This window comes from Chaetura pelagica, unplaced genomic scaffold, assembly GCF_000747805.2.
Source record: "Chaetura pelagica isolate M959 unplaced genomic scaffold, ChaPel_1.0 scaffold221, whole genome shotgun sequence".
NCBI classification, from domain to species: Eukaryota; Metazoa; Chordata; class Aves; order Apodiformes; family Apodidae; genus Chaetura; species Chaetura pelagica.
The window spans coordinates 10,482,181-10,505,250 of record NW_009952533.1 but is presented as its reverse complement, the minus strand read 5'-3'; the positions used below and the strand labels follow the sequence as shown (position 1 = coordinate 10,505,250).

The 23,070-nt window shown below is 35.7% G+C and overlaps 1 protein-coding gene across 1 annotated transcript in view; it reads right to left on the bottom strand.

The window, feature by feature from the left end:
- Positions 1–16,147, bottom strand: part of DCLK2 (doublecortin-like kinase 2) — a 66,074-nt gene extending 49,927 nt beyond the window's left edge. The window contains exons 1-2 of the mRNA XM_010009005.1: positions 16,126–16,147; positions 14,326–14,660 (exon numbers count right to left, since the gene is read on the bottom strand). Coding sequence (XP_010007307.1) covers positions 14,326–14,660; positions 16,126–16,147 — 357 coding nt within the window. The remainder of the gene's footprint in view (positions 1–14,325; positions 14,661–16,125) is intronic.
- Between the last annotated feature and the right edge of the window lie 6,923 nt (positions 16,148–23,070).

Sequence of the window (23,070 nt, the reverse complement as noted above, 5' to 3'; positions counted from 1 at the left end):
TTCTCATAATAAAGTCAGAGTTCACTAAATACGTTATTTTATCTAAGGACTGTTTTTTCAAATAACTCTTTTTCATCTATATAAAAAAAACTTAAAAGAATTAATACATTACTTAAAGCCATTTAAATACAGTAAGAAATACGAATTGGGATACATCTGTTGATTCCAAGTTGTTGGTGCTCTGGTTTTGTTGGGTTTTTTTAATCATCAGTTCATCAAGCATTTCATTATACTTTGTCTTCATGATGCTTAAGACCTAACATATCAGATCTCATTATTTTCACTGCATTTTCCACATTTTTTTCCACATACAGAAAACCAGCAAATGCAGCTTCACCATTCTGGGTCTTTTAAAAATATTTAATTCATTTTTTGTATATATCTATTGTACCTGTTTTCAACCTTGATGAAACAGGATTTTTGAAAAGCATTACTTAAACTGCAAATACAGATAAATAAGTAAAATATGTTACAGTTTATAACAAACTGTAAACAGATGATGGTTCCCAGCTGTAATACATACTCAGCTAGTGAGATGAAGATCACCTTCAATGACACAGAGGAATCTCTCTGTGTTTCTGATCCTAAACTAGTCTGCTGCACCTAAGAATAGCAAAGAGAGCCCAAACAGGTGAATTGCCACATTATTCTGCACAGGACTGGAAACTACTGTAGCTACAACATCTCTCTGGCGTCTTTCATGATGTTCCTATCACAGCTCCTAAGAAGTGGAATTAATCAAGGTCCAGATCAATCTGGCTCAATCTAAGCTGCAGCACTGATTATCATTGCTGTAAGCGCTATATTCCAGTTTAAACACAATGGTATCCATATGTTCAGTCTGGCTCCAAAATTTACCTATTGTTGCAGCTGATGAAAATACCTATGCAAATGATTAATGAATCCTTAGATTACAGGGTTTTTTTCATCACCATTATCATGTTTAATTTGCAAAACAGAAAAAACTTCCAAATTTCTCTTCCTAAAAAACAAAGCAACATCCTCACCAAGACTAAGCAGACATAAGATCATGACATAAAGAGCTGAAAACTATATTTACAATAGGTTGTTCTATTGTTTATTCAGTATTAAGATGAAAACAATGTTGAGGCAGGAGATGGCAGTATCTGGATACACACAATAAGCTTCTTCTACTAATATTGACTCCATTTTGTGCACACAAAACCAGGGCTGCTTTAATCTAGCCATATTGAATTCTAGCAGTAGCAATGCTCCAGCATAAAACTTTGCAAAATGCAGTCTGGCATCTTGGGTTCCAACATCAGCAGCTGAGATTTGGGCTGCTACCAGTTCACTGCTGCTTTGTATAAGGGCCAACTTAAAGCCATGCTGCAATTGCACCTCTTCACAGTCAAGTGATCCTTCTGGAACCAAAACTATATGCTATAAACTCACCTCTGCTCCATGCAGAAGAGAGGTTTGTAGTACAGACACCTCCACAATCTGCATCTGGGTGTGCAACCATACAAATAAGAACATTATACACGTCTGCTTGCAATACAACAAAATTAGTAGTATGGGCAGTGTCTTTAATACCACAGATACCTTACAACTAGCAGCAGCACCAGGGACAGCAGACACTGTATCTACTCAGAATTGTATCTACTCAGAATTACATTGGCTTTGAGCAAACACTGGAGTAGGTTGTTATTGTCATGTGCTTCTGAATGCACATACAACAAGGCATAAACCCTATTCCTCCAGTTTTTGGCAGTCCTGTCAAGATTTAATTTGTTCCATCTCCAAAAAGTATATAATGTTTAGAGAAGCATTCTAATTTAAGAACAGTGTCTTTTTTCTTACTGCTAGCGTCCCTTATGTGCATGGTTTACTATACAGCAGTTGTCTGATCCTGAATGAGCAGATAAAAAAATATAAATTCTTATTTGGTTAACTGTATGTACCTTGTGTCAGAACAAGAAATGCCTGCATTTTTGTTATTCTCTTCTTCCTTACACAACAAGACCCTTGGTAGTCTTCAAAAGAAGAAAATGCTTCCTCAGGCATGAGTTCTGACATTCTCTTCAAATGCTGAAATATCACCACATTCTTGAGGCAATATAGACCAAAAGAGGGTAAAGCAGGCACTCAAACAAAAATGTGTCAAGATACCATATCTGAATCTCATAAATCAGTTACTTTAACATGATTCACTTTACATGTCCTGCTATTACAGTTCCTCTGTTGAGTGAATTTCTGTCCCTAGTGGAGTCCTGGCTAGAATTTCAACCACTCCTACAGTTATTTACAGCAGTAATAGCCTTAATCCATTTACTCCCTATTGCTAAAGCAGAAGTACAGTTCTGGTGACTAGTCCTGCATTATGAGGTTATTTGTGTCCTTACATCTTCTCTCAAGGTCTTAGGCTTCTGCAGATATTCCCCCAGCACTTAAAGAGCTTCCTAAGCAGCTTCTGGGAACATATGTTGTTTTTACTAGATCTGGGTAGAGTTTCACTGTGTGTGCCAAGCACAACTCAGTGAGGGCCTGTCAGTGATCAACTGATTTAGTGTTCAAAATTAGAACCCAAGCCCAGCTACTTTTGGCAGATTCACTGCAAGAGTCTTACCTGCATTCAGCATATCCAATCACACTTACTTGATTTTACCTACCCAGACATTTTCTCTAGTGCTACATGAAGAGACTGGCAGTACAGCGCACTCTGTACAGTGCATTAAAATAGGCTGGCGTGTACCTGTCTGGCACAGCCTTCCCTAAACAAGATGCTCCTTTAGAAACTGCCTTAAAGGAAATGCCTAGCGATATGATTTGTACTGAGGCAAACTGTCTATTCAACACCAACAACAGTCCTTTTTAATTTGGTTGCAAGTGGAAAGTCTGAGGGATAACAGGCAACACGGCTCATTTATTCCCAAAATAATGGCAAAAGGCTAGAAGGTTTTCTAGAATGCATACATTGGATCAGTGGAATTTTTTTAATTTCTTTTTTTCCCCTCCTTTTTCTGAGCATCCCCAGAAATATTTCTACTGGAGATGCAGACCCCTGAGACAGGAATTTGAAATTATCAGCCATTACTTTACTATTCCTAATTAGCTTTCAGAAACCATCTGTTTTCTATGAACACCATGTTGAAACTGCTGCTTAGAATACCACATGGAAAAGTTAAATGCAACTCCAGGAATCCATGGTTCACATTGCCTCTACTAAGTATTCCACAGATGTTTCCCTGACAGGCTTTTCTCATGGGGAAAAGGAACTCTAGCAATATTTTTTGTTATAAAACTCTTTGCTTACTAGTAAAGAAAAAGCCTTTGAAATTCTTAGACAAATATTTACATTCAATAAAGACACACAATGGTGCCTTTAAAAGACTGAGAACTAATAATAAATGCAGAGGAACTCAGTCATCCTGAAATCTGTTTGCATGCAAGGACTGAATGCAGCTTTCTGCTGAGCTTTATTAAAGTCTAAAACTCATTTTTATGATTCTTTATAGGACTTAAGTCCAGATCAAACAAAACACAATAGCCTAGAGTCTGCAAGTGAGCAATGGCCAGATTCTCTGGGCTTGTACTGATTTTTCTCAACTCAGTATTAATCAGGACATATATTTCTGAAAGTCTATCTAGAGAATGCTGTAGAAGATACAGTATGCAGTGTCTGCCATACAAAAACCAAGTTCAGGCAAAGTTCTAAGTCCTTCTGGGAAGATTCTTTTCAGATTTCGTTGACTAGCTTTTAATTCTTAGGGTAACTTTAAAAACTCTAAAAAAAATCACAGCAAAATTGCAATTTCCCCATACACAGTTTCTCATAAGATGCTTCATGTTTAATTAAGTTCTGTCAACTCAAATTTAATTAGACCCCAGAAATGTCCAAATATTGCCCTATGCATCAGCAGGTTTCACAGCCATTTTTGCTTTTAAAATAAAGGTTTTTCTTTCAGTCTGCTTCACTGGAAAAGGCTGAAGCAAAAGCAACACTTATTGTGTGACATTATAAACTCCTTATATCTAAGGCAAATGAATGCAGAAACCTTCTACATGGATTTATTGTCTGCCAATATGAAGTGGCAGATGCTGCATCAGATTTTTCTAGAACTGTCAAGTGACATTCTTTTAAAGAAACACCACAAAAGTGCATTTCATTTACTTTGTGATGGCCCCTCCAATGTCCACTTCACACTTCCTGGGAAACATAATTATTCATTCTTTACTAATGTGAAGATTGTAAGAAATTCAGCCATAAGAAACTAAAGCTTTAATCTGTGGAATAAAGTTAAATAAAAACCAACTAGTGTTTATTTGGCAGAATTCCTAAAAAACCCCCAAAACCTCCATTTGATAGAATTACTAAAAATGTCTTCATTTGACAGAATTCACTTCTTGCTGAATGAGATTTTATTTACCTAGTATGAGTGTTTTCATCTTTTAAAATCCAATAAATATTTTCACCAAGTTGCAAGATTACTTATTCTGTCAATACAGTGTTTTAAACAACTACTATTACACCCACGGCCAAACATTCATAGTGTTTTTCTGACAGTTTTGCCATTAAAAGATTTTGTAATTACTCCATAGTTTGTATAACAGCAACAAAAAACAAAAAGCCTATTGATATCACTAAGTTACAACGTCCATTTTTTACTAAAATTCATTCCACACTAGAGGGAAGATTGGAAGAGGGAGGATAAAAAGCAAGGAAAAATTCACAGGTCATTTTGCTATTATTTCTATCAAGCCCACACTATCACTCGGAATAAAGTCACAACACTCTTATAATCTAGAGAGTCATCATTTATAGTTGATCCAATTTTCAGTTACTGAAATGTTACACCTGACTTTCAGCAGAAACTGTGTATTCTCACCAGGAACCAAAACCCCCACATTCCTTAAGTAAACTATTTACACCAAATACACACAAAATTAAGAGTTGTGGACATTCTCAATCCTTTTAAGTTAGAATGATGACAAAGAGAGTAACAGCATGTTTGTTCAACTAACACTTTGCCCAAAGATGCATTTATTTACATACCTTCCTTAGTGCATGCCAACATTAGTGATGGTGGGGGTAAAAAAAGGCAGGAAAAGCATGTCATATTTAAACCAAAATAATTTGAGGGATTTTCAAGGCTATCTTAATGCAAGACAATAGTAGAAGCAAAACAAAATGTAAATCAAATCCCATCACAGAGGTGATGGAAAAGGGTCACAGTGAATTAGAGCAAGGCAAGACTTCATCTTTCTGCTAAAGAAGTGTTGCAGAACAAGTCATGTGCAACCAGCACTTTTACAATCACAGTTTTATTTCAATTTTAAACAGATTTTTGGCATCTATTTTTTAACATCTCAAAGTTTAATTCAGCAAATGAACACGTGGAAATGGAACACTGCATATGGGAGGGAAAAGTTGTTGTTTAACTATAAGAAAGAAATAATAAAAATGTGTATGTGTCAAAACCAATCAAATCTGTATAATAATTACTAGTTCAAAGAGTATTTGAAGCCCTCTTGGATCCTAAAAACTCAAGAAACACCTTTGCAGCTTGGACTGCACCTTCTCTCATGGCCTTCTCCACACTTTGTGACAAAAGACAACAATGAGGTTCTCCCATATCCAATTAGGAACATCAGTCCAAAAGCAAGAACAAATCCCTTTCAGTAAAGGAGGATTAGCACTTGAACTGAAAGTGTGTTCTTAAGCACGTATCAGACTTTAAGGACTGCAGGTAACAGCAAATCTATTGCCTACATCCCAAGCCGCTCTAATGCTAAAACTGCAGGACATTTTATTGTTTGAGTATGAAAATAAAGAAAGATGAAATACAGAGCTTTGTGAATCAGATTTCATCACTTGTCCATCTGCTTCCTCTTAGACCTTCCAAGCTTACAATACTGATTTTACTGTACGCTTTAAGTAAAAATATAGAAAATACTATTTATTATAAAATTTACAAGTATATATTACGAGAAATATTACAAATATGCTCTAATACATAATTTTAACACACTAAATTTCTGTATCAGAGCTTGCACAGGTACCTACAGATGACGGACAGGTGCGTCCACTTAATCCTTGAGCTCCAGGGAAGTTAGAGAGAATATTTTTCCCTTTGAGGCAAAACAATCAGCCACAATGAGAACGGTCCAGAAAACTTTAGTCTACCATGAACATTAACTGTGCCACATTTTAGGCTCATATAAAGACAATTGCGGTACCTGGATTTTGGTTGCAGAGATGGTTTCCTGGGTCAGATGTCAGGTCCACCAATGTTTTCTATTTGCTCAGAAAGCCAGAACACTGTACAATTTCTAGAATGATTTTGTAATAGCCCATCTAAAATTACTTGGCAGTGTATGGGCTGAGGATATAAAGAACATTTTTCATTTCTCCCACTCTTTGCCTGTAATAAACAAAGTCCTGAAGTTTCATGGCTTGGCAATCTTCAGTTTTTTTACAGGTCCTGGGGGTGGATTTGTGACTGTGTATAGGACACTGGACATTCTCATGTACTTTTCTGGATGTAAAGCATATGAGATTGCCAGTGCCAGTAAAGGTGATTGGATATTGTCAGCCATGCTGTCCCTTCCAGTCCTGTATCTCAACAGGCTGTTTACTTCTGCTGATTATATGAAGGATTCTAGTTAATACTTACCATTGAATGTAACTTGGCTGCATTATTATTCCCAGATGTAACATGATTGCAGGAAAGAAGAATTTGGCTCTAAATGAATCTGAAAACTGACCCAGGTTCTAGGAAAATGTAGTAACCAAATATTGGGAACACTTTTGTTTATAGCACAGTATAAGCTAGAAATATAATACATAGATTAGAAATAGACAGAAATAGACTTATAAATATATTAGTACAGCTAATCCAGAAAAGTCATACAGCCATGATGTCTCAGTGTCAACGTGAGTAGCAACCCAACTGCTCAAGCAAATGCCCTTCATCCAAGCCACTCTTCATTGCTGCATGACAAGGAGAAACAAACATCTGAAACTTGGTAATAAAGCAAGTATGTCAGAGGGAAAAACACTAATTTTACAAGCTTTTTCTTCCTGTCTGACACATAGAGGGCCTGTAAGAAGAGAAAGAATGGGAAAAACAATTGCTTCTTTCCTACCCCTACAGAGGTCCGGTAAGAAAACTATCGCCAAGTGCACACATTATATTCCACTTCTATTCACAATACAGACACTACTTCCTACCTCAAAAAAATTCTGTTGTCATTTACCTTACAAGTTATATCATATTATTTTTGTTTTTCTTCTGAAATATTTTAGTTTCTTCAAAAGGATTTCCCTGAGTGCAGAGATACCCTGTGCCATATATCAATAAATAAACCACCAAAGAAATATGAAAAAAAAATATATTTAAGAACATGGCATAGTTTGTGTATTTGCAGAACAGAAGCAAATGTTTGTTTACTTTGTAAACAAGAAAACTGCTAAAAGAATATTGAATTTCACTGCCTACAGTGAAAACATTGAGCACCAGTCCTTCCTATTAAAAGCTTACTAACCTCAAGCCACAAGCAGGGTCACTGTTCCATTTAAGTGTTTGGAAGCTCTTTGCTTTTAAAAGTTGGCTTGTGTTACTACTATTTCAAAAGAATAGTAGCAGACTCCCTTCAGAGTCTTAAGAGTACTGTGTTTAAAGGTTCAGTGCAAATTAAACTAGCAATATTTTAAACATTAAAGATTAATATTCCCTTTCCTCTGTCTGACAAACTGCTTCAAGTTTGCTGCAATTGATTTATTATGGAACACTACTTTTCTTAGTAACTGGTACAAATCTAGAAGATTTTACATTTTATGATTTCAGTATTTTTGCTTCAATAAACTTGAGACATGCTGACAATCTGATTACAGTCAACTAATAAGGAACTGTTATAATAGATCCATCAACGTGACAACCTGAAAGACAAATGTGATAAATGTGATGGTGAAAATTCAACCTTGAAAACCTTCCATATGTGGTTGGTAAATAGCTTTACATTGTAAGGTGTAACGGGCTTCTCAAGAAAAAGTCTGCATGCTTAAATGTGATCATGCAAGAAGTGTTTACTGAAGTAACACAGGGTAATTTAATTACGGGAAAAAAAATTTCCAAGATCTCAAAGTAATGAGGAACCTGTGACACAAATCCTAATCTGGCATATGACAGCTGCAGAATGAATTCAAAAGATTTTTACCAGACTAATTATCTGTTAATGGCCAGGCTCAGCGGGACACAACAAATTCCCAAGGTTTAGTTTACAAGTCATGTGATCCAATCTTTAGCATGGCAGATGGCAGACAATGACTGCATACACTCTTTTATTCCAAGAGCTACACACACCATTTCTGCAACCAAGCACTAAAATTATTGTCATCATCCATCAACAAAAATACAGTGCTACCACTGTGACACCACTATTTTTGCAGTAATTGTTTCCCACACTGTGCAGCATGTCATTTTTATTAAGTGCTGTCAGCTCTTGGTGTGCAGACAAAAATTGAAAAAACAGTAGGATTTATCCCCTCTGTAGATCCACAAATACTCTAGCAAGTTGGATGTCACTTTTAACATGACACACATGCTTGCTTTCAACTAAAATATCAGCAATTTCTTTCAGTTGCCACACTGTTAGTTAAAAGTGCTGACTTCAAATCAGTCTGATTTTGCATTCCTTTTGATAAATACTCTATTGTCTAACATCCTACTTTGCCAGCTCTTTTGTTTGATGGAAGTGTGTCTTACTAATTACATATCTAAACCTTACTTTACTGAAAAAGATTAAATTCACACCAGACGGACCCCAGCCATTAGTAATCTTACGCCACATACCCAAAGTTAGAATTATGCATCCTTGTGGGTAGGAAAGAGATGTGTGGTTTCTATTTTATCTGTACTATATTTTGGGTTATTTACCTTAAGAAAATAAGAATTACATCCAGAGGGCTTCCTATCCTCACTCCCCAACCAATTCTAAAGAGCTTTGTTCCAGAGAGACAAGTTTTCCAGTGCTAGACTGGGGTCATTTCATAAGGCATCACCTTTATTTTTTGCAGATGCAACAATGCTGAAGAGCTTCCTCAGCATTATTGTTCACTGCCAATTTAAGATACTCTTCTGAGATGACTCACTAGGTGTTCAAGGTTCTGTTTTTTTACTACATTTTTTTGTAGCACCTTAAGCATCATACTTCTGTTACTTTTAAATAAAATCTCTACAGTTTTGATGATTTTTTTTTTTTTATTCAAAAGGCTAATTGGACTGGTAATATGATAACTTCGATAACAATTGTCAATACTTTCTAGGGTAAATTCTGAACCACACATTATCTGGCTGTGGCCTTTGTACCACAGCATGTAATGAAAATGCTTTAGTAAGAGTTTCATGACAAGAACTGAAGCTGGAAAAAGATCTCTGTGTTTTCATGTTTATGGTATTTTCCAGATTCCTTGCTTTTGTGACAGTGTACAGTTAATTACAGGTTAGTTTCAGATAACACTTCCATCCATAAATAACTACAGATGGGAATCTTTCTGTGTCCACGGATGGAGGTCAAAACTATCTCCTCTGCTTGTGTACCTTTTCTTCTAGCAACAAATAACTACAGCTTCCAGTTCTGAGAACAATGATTAGAGGTCTGAACAAAAACATCACTTAGCAGTGTGTACATGTGAATTCGTTTCCTATCATACAGACTTCCTCAAGATTAGGGCCACTTCAATGCTGTTTTCCTTAGACTTGCAAGATTTGTGTCCCACACTGACTAGACATGTATCTCTTCACAGTTGTTCCCTGAAATAATTGCAGCCTCTAATACAAGCCCAAATTCCCCTAAATTACATTTCATAGCGAATATTAGAAAAACTTTGCTAGCACTGGGATAAAATTAACTGTAAACCCTGCTTTACAAATACTCTGTGGGATGCAGGTATATATGTATGCATACTTCATATTAATTCGCATTCAGATTTTTGTTATTTTATCTCTAGCTCAATAGCTCTTCTGAAGTTGTAAAGTCTCTTTACTTATAGAAAACACTTTAAATCAAACAATGAAGTTTTTGGAAACTTCAGAGACTGTTATACCCCATTCGTCTGCTCTAACGAAGATCAACCCATTCAAGTATGACTTTGCATATAAAACTGGAAAACTGAAACCAAAAGATTCCTACGCTCCACAACTCGTCTCTGTACTTATTAGTCAGCTCTCACTAACATTAAGATTCTAGTAGAAACAATAGATTAATGAAGATTTGCAGATCTGAATCACAGAAGACAATTTGCTAAAAGAACTGTAACAAGGATATGGGGAATATTAGTTGTATGGTGAATGAGATGGCTCTGGTTCTTCCTGTTCATCCCTTAGTAATTCTGCTACAAAGCAAATACAAAAATTCAGTTTCCAGAAGCTATCAACTCTACTAAGAATCCTCAAGTCTGCCACCAGAAATAAAAAAATTACAGAAAGGAGAGCATGCTGAGTCTGATTAATATTTATAAATATAGCATCTGTTCTCTTTGGTTACCCATTTCCTTTTTTTCAGCACCTCATGAAAAACTCCGTTAACAGAAAATTAGGGAGCTTTTGGTTTCAGAGAGAGCCATCAACATACCTGTGGTCCATCAAAAAAGATGTTTAAAATAAGGCTTGTCTGTGTTATGTTTTCACTATTTTAGGAATGGAGTATAAATATGTGGCTATAGATAAGTTGAAAAGGTGGCTTATCTACCTTTTAAAGTCCTGTTATGAATATTAATCCATGAAGCTGAAACACAATGCAAGCTTAAAAAGTTACTATCTTCCTGAAGATTTAATGTTCTTTTGTGTGTCAAATAATGCATGTTTCAGGGTTCTGTATGGCTTTTTCCTAGTTTCTCGCAGGAAATTCCCTATGCACCTCCTCATACATTATATTCTTTTAAACAATTAGTGCAGGTAATTTACTACTATGTTTGCTACCCTATGCTTCACAATGACTGAAACTTGAAGCTTGTTTAGCAAGATAGAAACCTGCCATTCTCTTTTGAGATAGCAATGGGTTAACTTGCCAACTGGAGAAGTTTCAGTCTGACTGCCCTTGCTTCACAGTAGGACAGTGACAGATTCCAGAAAAGAACAGAAAGAAAAAATGCAGCCAAGTAAGGAAAACACTTAGGTCAACCAAATATATTAGGCAAACCTCAATGTCAAAGCACAAACACTGGAAAAACAGAAGCCTGTAATGGAGAGTGAAAGCCCAGTTAGTTTTACAGGAATATTTTTCCCTTCATAGAAACAGTCACAAAAGTCTTGGCAAGTAAAAAAAGTTGGTTGTTCAACAGTCTGAAAGTGAAAAGTCAACCTTTTCTCAATGTCATTAAAAAAAAAGCACTAATATTCAAAGTTGCAGCATTGAAACTGAAGAGAAAAGGAAACCTTGTAGATGTTAAAAGCTAGATAATTGTCTGACTTCATACACAATTGTAAAGGAAAATATTGGACAAGGACGTTATTCTCTGTTACTATTACCTTCAAGATGTTGCTACAGTCAAGATTAATGAAGTCAGAAGACTAAATAAAAATTATTTGATAACATCCTTTCTGTTATACTGCTTAAAACTAAACATATTTCTGCATAGATTACTGGTTTCATGATAATTTCTTACAACACATTAAATAGCTCTACTGGAAAACAAAATCACCCAAGAAGTAACATATTCCCTTATAAAAGGATACAAATTTTATACATGCATGCTTTACACACATGAATTTCAGTACTAGATCCATATTAAACAGAAAAAACCTAAACCTACATGTTCACAAAAAATGCAAAAAAAGTATATTTCCTCAGAGATAAAAATATGAGGGAGAAGGGAAAAGAAAAAAAAAAACCCAAACAAAACCCCCTAAGAAACACAAGGGCTACATTTATAGGAACACAACGATTTACAAAATGTCTCTTTTTTTTTTTTTTTCTAAATGGTTGCCTTTCAAGCTTTGCCAACACTACAAGGAGCATAAAAGATCTGCCTCCCTAGCAAATTTAGAAGAATAAGCAATTACCACATTAGAGAAAATAGGCCCAGCAATTTCCACCAATTGGTAATTGGCAGCAAAACAACTCTTCATTTGCCAAACCCCAGAAAGCCCTTGAGCACCAACCTCTACATGTACCAGCAATAAAAATAGAAGAAAAAAAATCCCTATTGCCTAGAACTGGGGTTAGCCCTTCACTTTGGAGAAAGTGAAACAAACAAAAAAACCCAGATCTATCCCTCCACATAAGCAGGAGGTGGTTTTTATTATCCGGGTGTTTAAAGCTATAGGTCTTCTATCTGGAGCACTGTATCCCATGACCACTTAAATCATGATTACAGTAAGGTTGTGCTAGCAAAGGCTCCTTCCCAAAGTCTATCAAACGCAAAAGTCCTTTCTTCCAAATGAAAGGCAGGTCTTCATGTTTATGCACTACTACTACTAAAACATTTTACACAAAGAGGCAGTTGTAAGAAGCAGCTATTTGCAGGCTTTTAGCAGTGAGAGCTAGGGATTTCCTAATCCTGTTTGAGAGCACCTTCATCTACATCTGCAGCTCAAGTCTGATTATCTCCTTAACCACAGAAGGGCAGGAGTAGGTACTATAGCAATTAGAAATCTTATGCTTATTCTGGAGCATTAACAATGACTGGCCATCCTCAATGTGGATTGAAGACAGTCATCATCCACCATGGGTGACAGCAATATGCAAGCAATATATGTAAGATTTAATGTTATTTAATTATATTGATTCCTGATGCACTACTGCATCTTCCACATCAACACAGACAAGTGAGTTCCTGTGCTAAAAATGCAACAGAAGAGCTGAATCTGAATCAGGAACCCTAGGTCTTGCAGCTTCCTTTTCTCACTCTATTTACTTGTTTAAGAAGATTAAAACCATCTTATCTGAGGCAGTAACATAAGATTTCATTGGCAGAAGAGACCAATTACTGTATAATAATATTCTCAAAGCTACTTTATTATGTATTAAACACAACTGAGCCACTTTTTGATGTTCCTAGAAAGGTTTCTCTCTAAACAAGTCTTGTTAACAAATCTCATTAAAAATCAAACCTATTAGAAGAACTAAAGAGCACAATAGGGTTCCACTAAATACTGAAAATCAAGTGTCTCAGTGATGCCTCTGCCTCACAGTATTTAATAGCAAGGAACAGAACTTCAAAAGAACTATAAAAGTGTATCCACAGCACACAGAACATAGCCATATTAAGACAATCTGAGTAAGTACACTTGTTCTGCAATACATTTGTTAGCAATTTTCAACCAAAAAAAAATGCTTTTCAAGCAGTCTATAGGATTACAATAAAAATTCCAACATCTGTTTGAACATAATTGAAACATTTACAAGTAGTTCATGTAAATATATAGACATGCAGGCATTCAGAAATGCCTACTAAATGAGCAAGGATCCCAATATTTAGTCAACAATACAACTGTCTGGTTACCTGATACCAAATGTGATCCCCTTTGCAGCCTGTGTTGCTCTGTATTACTGAAGTCACAATGCTGTCTAAGGCCCACATCAGTATCAAATGCAAGTATCAAGTATCATGGCCCTGTTCCACGAAGGGCTGAGTCATTAACCTGACTGATCAACAGCAAATGTATTCCTCACATTTTTACCTGGTGTACCAGAATATTTTTGTGGGCCATTCCTTTGTATCTCTGAGTGAGAAAAAAGACCTATCACATCATTAATTCTGGCAACATGCTTTTGCAGTGGTAAAACTAAAAGCAAAAGCAGGTTGCAAAGATATGACAACCTTCTCCACAATTATTCATTTCAGGTGAAACTCTTGACCTTAGCTCACATCAGTTACTACCTCCAGAAAGACATTTTAGTCCTTTTGCTACTTAAATAGAAGTCTACGGAAGTGAAATGGAAGGAGACAGCAATAAATTTCTTAAACCACTCAGCACTATGTAGCAGTCTGAAAACATGATCCTGCTTCTGAAAACATGTATGTATTTTAACAAGTTTGCTTTCAAATGTTTCATATAAACCATATTACTTAATCAACAGGCACTTTTTGGCAATGCAATTGTATTAGTATATGAAAAAGAAATATAATTTATTTTTTTTTTAATTGGAATGTGAAATGGTCAACTTCTTTTGCTTTATATACAATTTTAATTTTTTGGGTAGATATTAATGTTTTAATACAAATTTTTAAAGTTGCCATTCTTTCCTTATTCAGAAGCAGGTTAAAGCATATACAGTAGCAAGAACTGAAGTTAGGAAAACAGAGAAGCTTAGATAAACTCACAACTATCAGATGGTCACAGCAATTTATTTTCCTACCTGTTTTCCATCCAGTGTACAAAGTCTCTTGACTACACCTGAATCTAACTTAATGGCTTCTGTGATGTCATTCAAGACCTGTTCGAAGGAGTGAGCAGTCTTCTTATTCAGCAGAATTCTCACAGCTTTCCGTGGTTTTACTCCACTCCTAATAACAGTCACTAATTTGGGTTTAATGAAATCTTTACTCTCCTTCACTTCACTCTTTGTAGATGACAAAGATGTCAGGGATCGAGTGGACCCAGTCCTTATGTTCACACACCAGTTTGGATTGACATTCTTGGTGTAATCAACTTTGCGGTATGGTTCATTGGATGCACATACATAACTTTCACCTGAAAAGAAGATAATATTTTTATAATTTAAGAGGGTTTGTAGCTATTTTTCATCAATTTAAGAAAAAAGAAAAAAAAACACCACATTTTTCAGAAGGAGTGATTTCCTGTATTTCAACTGTGGGTTATTTTAAATGGAGGACTGAAAATTATCAGAGCTCTCCACACAACCAGTACTCTCAGAGTGATTTCAATGGATTTCAAAAGACCTCTGGATAAGAAATAAAAAACCCCACAGCAAAACAGTAAATGGTATGGAGGGGGCAGAAGATATTTCACATTTATTTTGGAAAATAAGTTCTGATTTGCAAGTGCATATATCCACGTCCTTCCCTATGTATTCCTCAAGTACATACTTCAAAATGTGTACACACACACCTATGTTTAATAGTGAATTATTTTTAAAGCCACAAGTTTTAACAGAATAAAATTAAAGCCTATCAAGATGCTTGCTCTGAAGGACACATTGATTTACCAGACCGTATTACCTTTCTACGAAGGGTACATTGGTGAAATGTATTCACTTCAATTTTTTTACACCAACAAATACCAGTTGAGGCCACAAATGAGACTTTGAAACTACAGGAATATGAAAAGACATCCACACTTCCGCATTTAATTTCTTTCCTAATTCCAAGCCTGGACTGAAGTCATTAAGTCTTCTGAAGTCATGAAAGGGAGGCCACAGGACGAAAAATTATCGCAGGTTAGTAATACCTTTACATCAAATTATTTTAAGTGGTACCAGCCATGACACAGACCTAAGGAGTTTGTTACTTTTCCTCCATTCATTGACATAATTCAAGGCTAGAGACTAACTGGAGTTTTTGTTTGGTTGGTTGGTTTTGTGGTGGCTGTTGTGTTTTGTTGGGGTTTTATTAGGACAGTTTTCAAAATGGCATTTGCTGTGTCCCACAACTCTTTTAGTATCTGATAGCAATACTCAAGATGCACATCATGACAAAGAACATCTTTAACTCTGTTATTCCTGTAACACCTTAGGGTTTCACACTATGACATGCAAAGATTTTCTCAAAGAGGCAGAGCATTGTCAGAATTATTAAAGGGCAGTTCTTCTGCCAAGCCTCCAGGCAGAAGAACTATTGGACAGTGCTGTAAAAGTTACAAAATTTGTAGCTATGTTTAGATACACTCTAGAAAACCTTTAAAAACTACTTTTACTTTCTGAAGTCTAGTTTGGAACATTCTGTTATTCTTCCTTCTACAACTAGTTTACTGTGTGAACCATGGTGTGGTTAAACCCCAGCTGTCAACTAAGCACCACACAGCCACTTGCTCACTTTTTCACAGTAGGATGGGGTAGAGAAAATCAGAAGGGTAAAAGCGAGAAAACTTATGGATTGAGATAAAAACAGTTTAGTAGGTAAAGCAAAAGCTGTGTGCATATGCAAAGGAAAACAAGGAATCCATTCACTACTTCCCACCGAGGCAGGTGTTCAGCCACCTCCAGGACAGCAGGGGTCCATCGTGTATTGGTTACTTGGGAAGACAAATGACAACTCACTGGTGGGGTGAGAACCTGAAAAGGCCTTGACTCTGTGTAAACACTGGTCAGAAAAAACGAAAACATCCCTGTGCTATCATATCAACACTGTTTTCAGCATAAATCCAAAACACAGCAATTTTCCCCATGATTATGTGCTACACTTTTTGTGGATGCACCTAGCAAGTGACTTTGTTTTTTGTGTACTCATGTTGGTTAATAATACTAATTATTATTTCCTCCTACAAAAAGTGAGCAGAAGGTAATTTAGTCATTATTGTGGTTGAATAATGTTAGACATTCAACTCTGAAATGTCTCTGTCCACTTGCTTTCAAGTTTATTGACCTCCATAAGACTTTGGTAATATTTAATAATCTTCTGATAATTGTTTATATATAAATAAACCTGACAGCATCCTTTGCATTAAAATACCCTTCTAAAAGCAGAGTGTCCCTAGCACCTCAAACATTTTAAATAAGCTTCAGTGCATGAAGTCACCTATCACTTCTGAATAACCTCTTCAGTACAGCCTGCCCTGAGCAAGAGCTAAATAAATTATAGCGATCAGCACTATAAAGTACCTCAAAACTCACCATCTTTGAGCATGTGTGGAATTATCCTTTTAAACTAAAAAACAATGCGCTTCCTAGACCACTAAAAAACCCTACCTAATGCATATAAACCAATTTAAAGTTAAGCCTCATGGCTGAAACTTAAATTAACAAAGTTAACAAAAAAAACCAAACCAAAACAAAAAAATCATCAACATTAAGTCTATTCTGAAACAGGCTCTCGAACTTGAAATAAAATAATTGCTTTATGTAAAGAAGTTCAGGTAGAGAAGAAAAGGTCTCTTTGGCTAGAGGATTCACCACAGAAGAGTCTCAACATAGTATCCTACTTTGTAACTTTTAAGGACAAGTAACATAACAGGGTATCATCTTTATACTATCATGGAGTGTGACCTACTGTCAGAGATGTATCATAACACAACAGAAGGTGTCCTGTTATAAACTTTTCAGTCAGCATTGATCCAAAAGGATCTTTTTTCTTTCAAATAGCAGTGTAAAACTCATTGCCTTCTACTAGTTATCTTGCTTTATGCATTAATAAAATAATTTCTTTATTATCTGAATAAGTTGCAATATTTGTTCATTACAGATTTATTTTTCTTATTTCTTTTCCTTTAAGTAGAGGCTTTTTTTTTTTTCTTTTTTTTCCAGCATTGATCCAAAAGGATCTTTTTTCTTTCAAATAGCAGTGTAAAACTCATTGCCTTCTACTAGTTATCTTGCTTTATGCATTAATAAAATAATTTCTTTATTATCTGAATAAGTTGCAATATTTGTTCATTACAGATTTATTTTTCTTATTTCTTTTCCTTTAAGTAGAGGCTTTTTTTTTTTTTTTTTTTTTCTTTTTCTGATAAAAAAGCACAACTCAAAACAATGTAATACCTTAAAAGAATGAACTTCAAATAAATTGTTTCAACTGCATTTAGCTAAGCCTTAAGTTGAAGCACAAACTATTTTAGCTTTAAATAAAAACAGCATCTGGCAAAACTGATTCCAAAATTTCCTACAATTGGCAGATACAGGAATGACTGATTACTTGAGAACTGTATAATACAGAATGTTTAGTAAGTGTTTTAAATACCATGCTTGCTTTCTTATACCAATCATATAAACTAAAGTTATTAGCACAGGTTTTACATGGAGAACAGATTTTATTACACTTGCAAGGTATGTGCATATGGCAGGATGAGAGCAAGGACTGTAAGTGAGAAAACACATACATCACATGACTTGCTTGGTTCATGACTTAAAGGATGAAGTTTTTACTCTACTGAAATCACTGTTTAAAATTCTATTGATTTCACCACAGCCAGGACTCCATCCACAGTTTCTAAATCCCACTGATGATCTTTCAAAATATTAAAAAATTGCTAGAAACAAAATATGATTAGGAATCCAACTATGCTGCTTTTTGCATAAAGAATGATTTTCTAGGAATGAGTTAAATTAAACATTCATTTGTTTGGTTTAACAGTTGTATACGATTGATTATTCAACAGAAGAAAATATTTAAGGAAGGAGAAAATGGCAGGGCTAAGATAAATCACATCTAGACAGTTTGCTACAGGAAACTTTCCTACAGAATGGTGTATTGAAAAAGCATACTTAAGCAAACACCACCCCTTGACAAGAAAACATTAATTTTTGAACACTGCTGTTGTTTAAATTTATACTTATCCAATTCTCCAAAGTAGAAAATGCAAGTCAAGTAATTTTTTAGAGTATTACTTCTCTTTTACGTTACATTTTGTAAGTAAAAACCTGAAAGTGCAAAGTTATATGTAATATTTGCTCACAGCTTTTACATATGACCTGATTTTAAATCTGCTTGGTATTAATTAACGTATAAAGATATACTTCTGATAATCTCCACACTTTTCCAAAAAAACAGTATTTGTAAAATGTAACATACAGCACTTCATTATTTTTGGGTTTAAACCAGTCAAATTGATGTCATTCACTCTTAACAAAGTAACAGATAACTTTATACTTAAAATCACATACATAAATACATTTGGCTGTTTCACTAACTGCTTTGAATGAGATTTTTCACGTGTCTTACCTAAACGCGTATCATCTTAATTACTAAGAAAATATTTTCTGAGGCATTTCAATCAGGCTGCCGCTTCCCTCCCTCCCTTTTTTTGACATCTACCACCCCTAAAACATTTACACAACTCCACAAATAAGGATAAACAATACTTCAAATACTTACATTGCTGACTTCCATACAGTCAATTTTATGGTTTGAAGGCCCACTTTCCATTTATAGTCTTGAAATATTTTAAAGCATACTAACCTTACCTGGCATATAGTCACAGTAGTTATATTACTGGAAATAAATACCCTGCTTTTAGCTTGCAACATTAATATACTTTTTAATGCAGAAAAAAAATATGCAAGAATTACAGCCGTAGGTTACAGCTGGGACTCTGAACCCAGCCAAACTATTCTATAGCAGAAAGCTTAACCAGGCTGCATAGCAGTTTTGGCAAAAAATATGAAACTTTGTTATAAACTAGCATTATAATTTCAACAGAGCATATGTGCCATCCATCCAATGCTCCATGACAGTACCCAGAGCATTCTAAAAGTGTCAGTTCTTCCACAAAGAAATCCTGCTACCACCAAAAATTTCTCAAAAGAGGCATATGCTCACTTAAAAGGATTAACATCTGCTGATATTTTGGCTCACAATATAATCAACAAATGGAGTAAGCTTACTTTTGATTCTGTCTTACTAACATTAGAAAAACAACTAGAAGATATGAAACATTGCCTATTAACAAGGAAACATTACCTGCCTCTAATTGACCCCTTCTGCATTAATAACCGCATGCTCTACCCACAAAGCAAGACCTATGTGTGTGTGCAGCCTGTATGCAGTCTAAGCACACTGCAGAAGGATTCCAGTCTCAGAGAACTATTACTCTAAGCATTGCAATTCCCTCACAACAGTAAAATACAGATGATGAACACAGACAGTGGATAAAAAAAGAGAATCAGAATACATTGATCAACCTGAGTGATAGACAGACCATCAGATGCCTAAATACTGTTTTGCTTACTTAAAAATTCATCTACAAAGGTGTGGGGTTTTTGCCTTCTGTTTCTTCAACAATGTTATTCACAGGAAATGTGCCTAGCTCACCTTCCAAGAGATAAAGGCAGAGATAAATAGAGTAGGGTGTATGTCAACTCTTTGAAATTCAGCCATGCAATTCCAGGTACTTAAAGAAACAGAAGGCTGCATCTTATATTTTTGTATCATAAGTATAAATGACTTGCAACTATGTCCAGTTTTGAGTTGCCTGACAACTTGGGGTTCTTCACTGCACATGTTTTCTCAATTGAAGCCCACTGCTTGGCACCTGCCAAATAGCCTAGGAACATTCAGATTGTCTTTCCTTAAAAACAGAGACTACTAGAGAAAGACTTGCAGATCTTTCATTTGCCTTAGCATTAGGTTAAAAAAAGAACTAACTGTGGATTCACCATGTGGTGGGTAATGTGAGGAAGAAATTAAATGTACAGCATTTAAAAATCCTGAGTCAGGACTTGAAACAAAAGTCTCAGCATAAGGTTTTATGTCTTGCTTTTTGAAAGGTGTTGACAAGCTCTAACTACCCCCTCTTAAATCACATAAAGCATCATGCTTTTAATGACACACTGCATAACAGAGAATGATATAGCTGGCAAAAGTTAAAAAAATATCCCCGCAGAAAGAAAATAATTAGTCTCTGTATTTTTTAAATGTATGTTCAGTGGTGAAGCACACAGGACAGGACAGGTTTCTAGGTATATTTAATCTACCTATCTCATGTCCCTCAGCTTCTTTTGATGGAACTCCTAAGTTTCAAAGGTGCCAAAAGCTTCTTACTCAGTAAAGCATAGCAGTAATTACAACTACTAACCTTCTAACTTTAGGAATCACAGGGAAGTACCCTTTTTGTGTTCTGTAACACAAAGCCAAGCAGATTTTCAGAACAGTATATTTACAGGAAGTATAAAAGGGGTGATCTAAAAATAAAACATCTTTTATGAAGTACTAGGTTATTTAGATCTCTCCTTCCTTTCTTTCACAGGGCTTCCTTCCTCGTCAGTTTCTTATGATTCTGTCACTTTCATGTCACCTCCAATAACCCTGTATAAGTCACGATCTTTCCTCAACTACAGCATTTAAATTCCCCATGCACTTTTCAAACCTGGGATAACAACAGGAATTTTAGCAGATTACTAGTTCCTAGTTCTCTTTTGACTTTATTTAGTCAAGAGGTTCAAATGACAGCTCCCTAGAAGCTTTCACAGAACAACTGATGTTGAAAAGGACCTCTGGAGGTCATCTGGTCTAACCTCCTGCTTAGGCAGGATAAAAACTTTCAGAAGACATTTAAATTCACCTGGTAACAAGCCCAGATAATACTACATGCCTCTGCCACAGTAAGTAAATAAAGTTAAGTAAATTTATCCTGTCCCTGGAACTAGAAGAGTGGTGGAACTATTTTATTTTGCTCGGATGGGAAGTTAACTGACAATTACAGCCATATTTCACATTCACACCTCATTGCTCCAGGACTGTGTAACCACAGTGTTTTGAACATATTTGGAAGCATATGGTTTTAATGTTTTGTAATCTTTTATCCTTCCTTTTTACCCTTCTTTGTTAAACCTGCTACATTTGCCTTTTTCTAAAGCATTACAACTTTTAGCTTTAGCACAAAAAGGTAACAATACCTTTTGGAAGATGCAAAAAATACAAACTGCCTACTTGGCGTTACCATCTGCTCGCCCTAACAAGACAAAAGGTATTCTTGACCTGACATAACAATGTGCATCAACTAGAATCACAGGTACTTAGGCAGGATTAAAATGTAATATGCAGTAACAATAACTACTTGGATTGTTCAATGTCTCATTTCCAAAACATTATTTTACTCTGTGCTAGTGTTGCAAAGCCCATTTCTTTCAAGCAGATATTGTCCTTTGCTACATGTTCTAGCCATGAACATTGACTGCCATGCTCACAACCTTCCCACCTCCAGCCTAAAAACTTCCCCCCTCCAGGTGCCTGTTGATTGCCTGCACAACTGCACAGACAAAACTACTGAGAGTTTTTAAAGGACTATATTAGTAAAGTATTGTAGTTGAAAGAACAAAGACTCTTAGCAATGCTTTCTACCTAGGGAACTAGAAAAATTCCCTATCATGCTCCAAACGTAACTCTTCTTGCCAGGAACAGAATATACACATGGTTTCCTCTCTCAAAATCCAACAATGTTCCCAAATTTCCAACAGACCTAAACAATCAGGATTCTCCACATCTTTCACTACCAAGACAATCAAAGCACAGGATAGTGAGACAGAGCATAACTGACATCAATGTAAAACACAAACCTCAGCACTAAAGAGCTGCACAGTTCTTTCTATTACCATTGTGTAATTTGTTAGGAAGCTTACATTTTTAAACACAACTGAAGGATTTAGACAAACACTTAATTAGTTAACTTTGGTAAAGAATAAAGGTGCAACTATTATTCCATCATTGCTATTGAAGGAAAAATACAAAATTATGTATGGAATCTCCTATTCAGAAGTAAAAAGTAGTGTACTGGCTGATAGTGAAGTTGAAAGAAACAAAATATTAAGAAAGACATAATATTCCCAGCCTCATCCCCTCTCTGGATTTGTCTGCTCAAACAAGATTAGGAGCAGACAATGAAATTCTTCAATTCTCCCATTCCAAGAAAGCAATGAAAACTGTCAAATTCGTGAGCCATAATGTTCCCTAATCTACAGGAGATGGAAATATAAATGGCATTTGCCCAAGGCTGGCCCAGTAGAGCATGCTTTTTTTGACTGTCATACACAGTTAAGGAAAGCAATATGCTTAAAATAGAGCTTGTCAATTTTTTACTAATAAACATGATCTGGTCAAATTTTTAACTGACTCAACCTGTAAAAGTAATATTTCAAATCTGCATTATGTCTGTGCATTAGCTGTTTTCCTCATTAAATGATAAATGGTAAAACATTGCCAAATACAGCCAACCTCCAAAAAGCGTTAATCAGTGACTCAATTCAGCTAGTTTGAACCACTACGATACAGAATTTGATACTGCCAGCTTTTATACCTGAGACAGGTATTAACCTGATAAATAGCAAATAGCCTTAAAGAGTTTGCCTGCACTGGGGCGTGTCAATGTCCAAAAGCTACACACACAGACTCAAATTGAGGGAGGTTTAATGCAGATCTTGCCAGCTTGGCAAAGACGGCTGAGCGCTCAACCACCTACTTACTTCATTGAGCTGCCACTACTGAACCTGAACCGC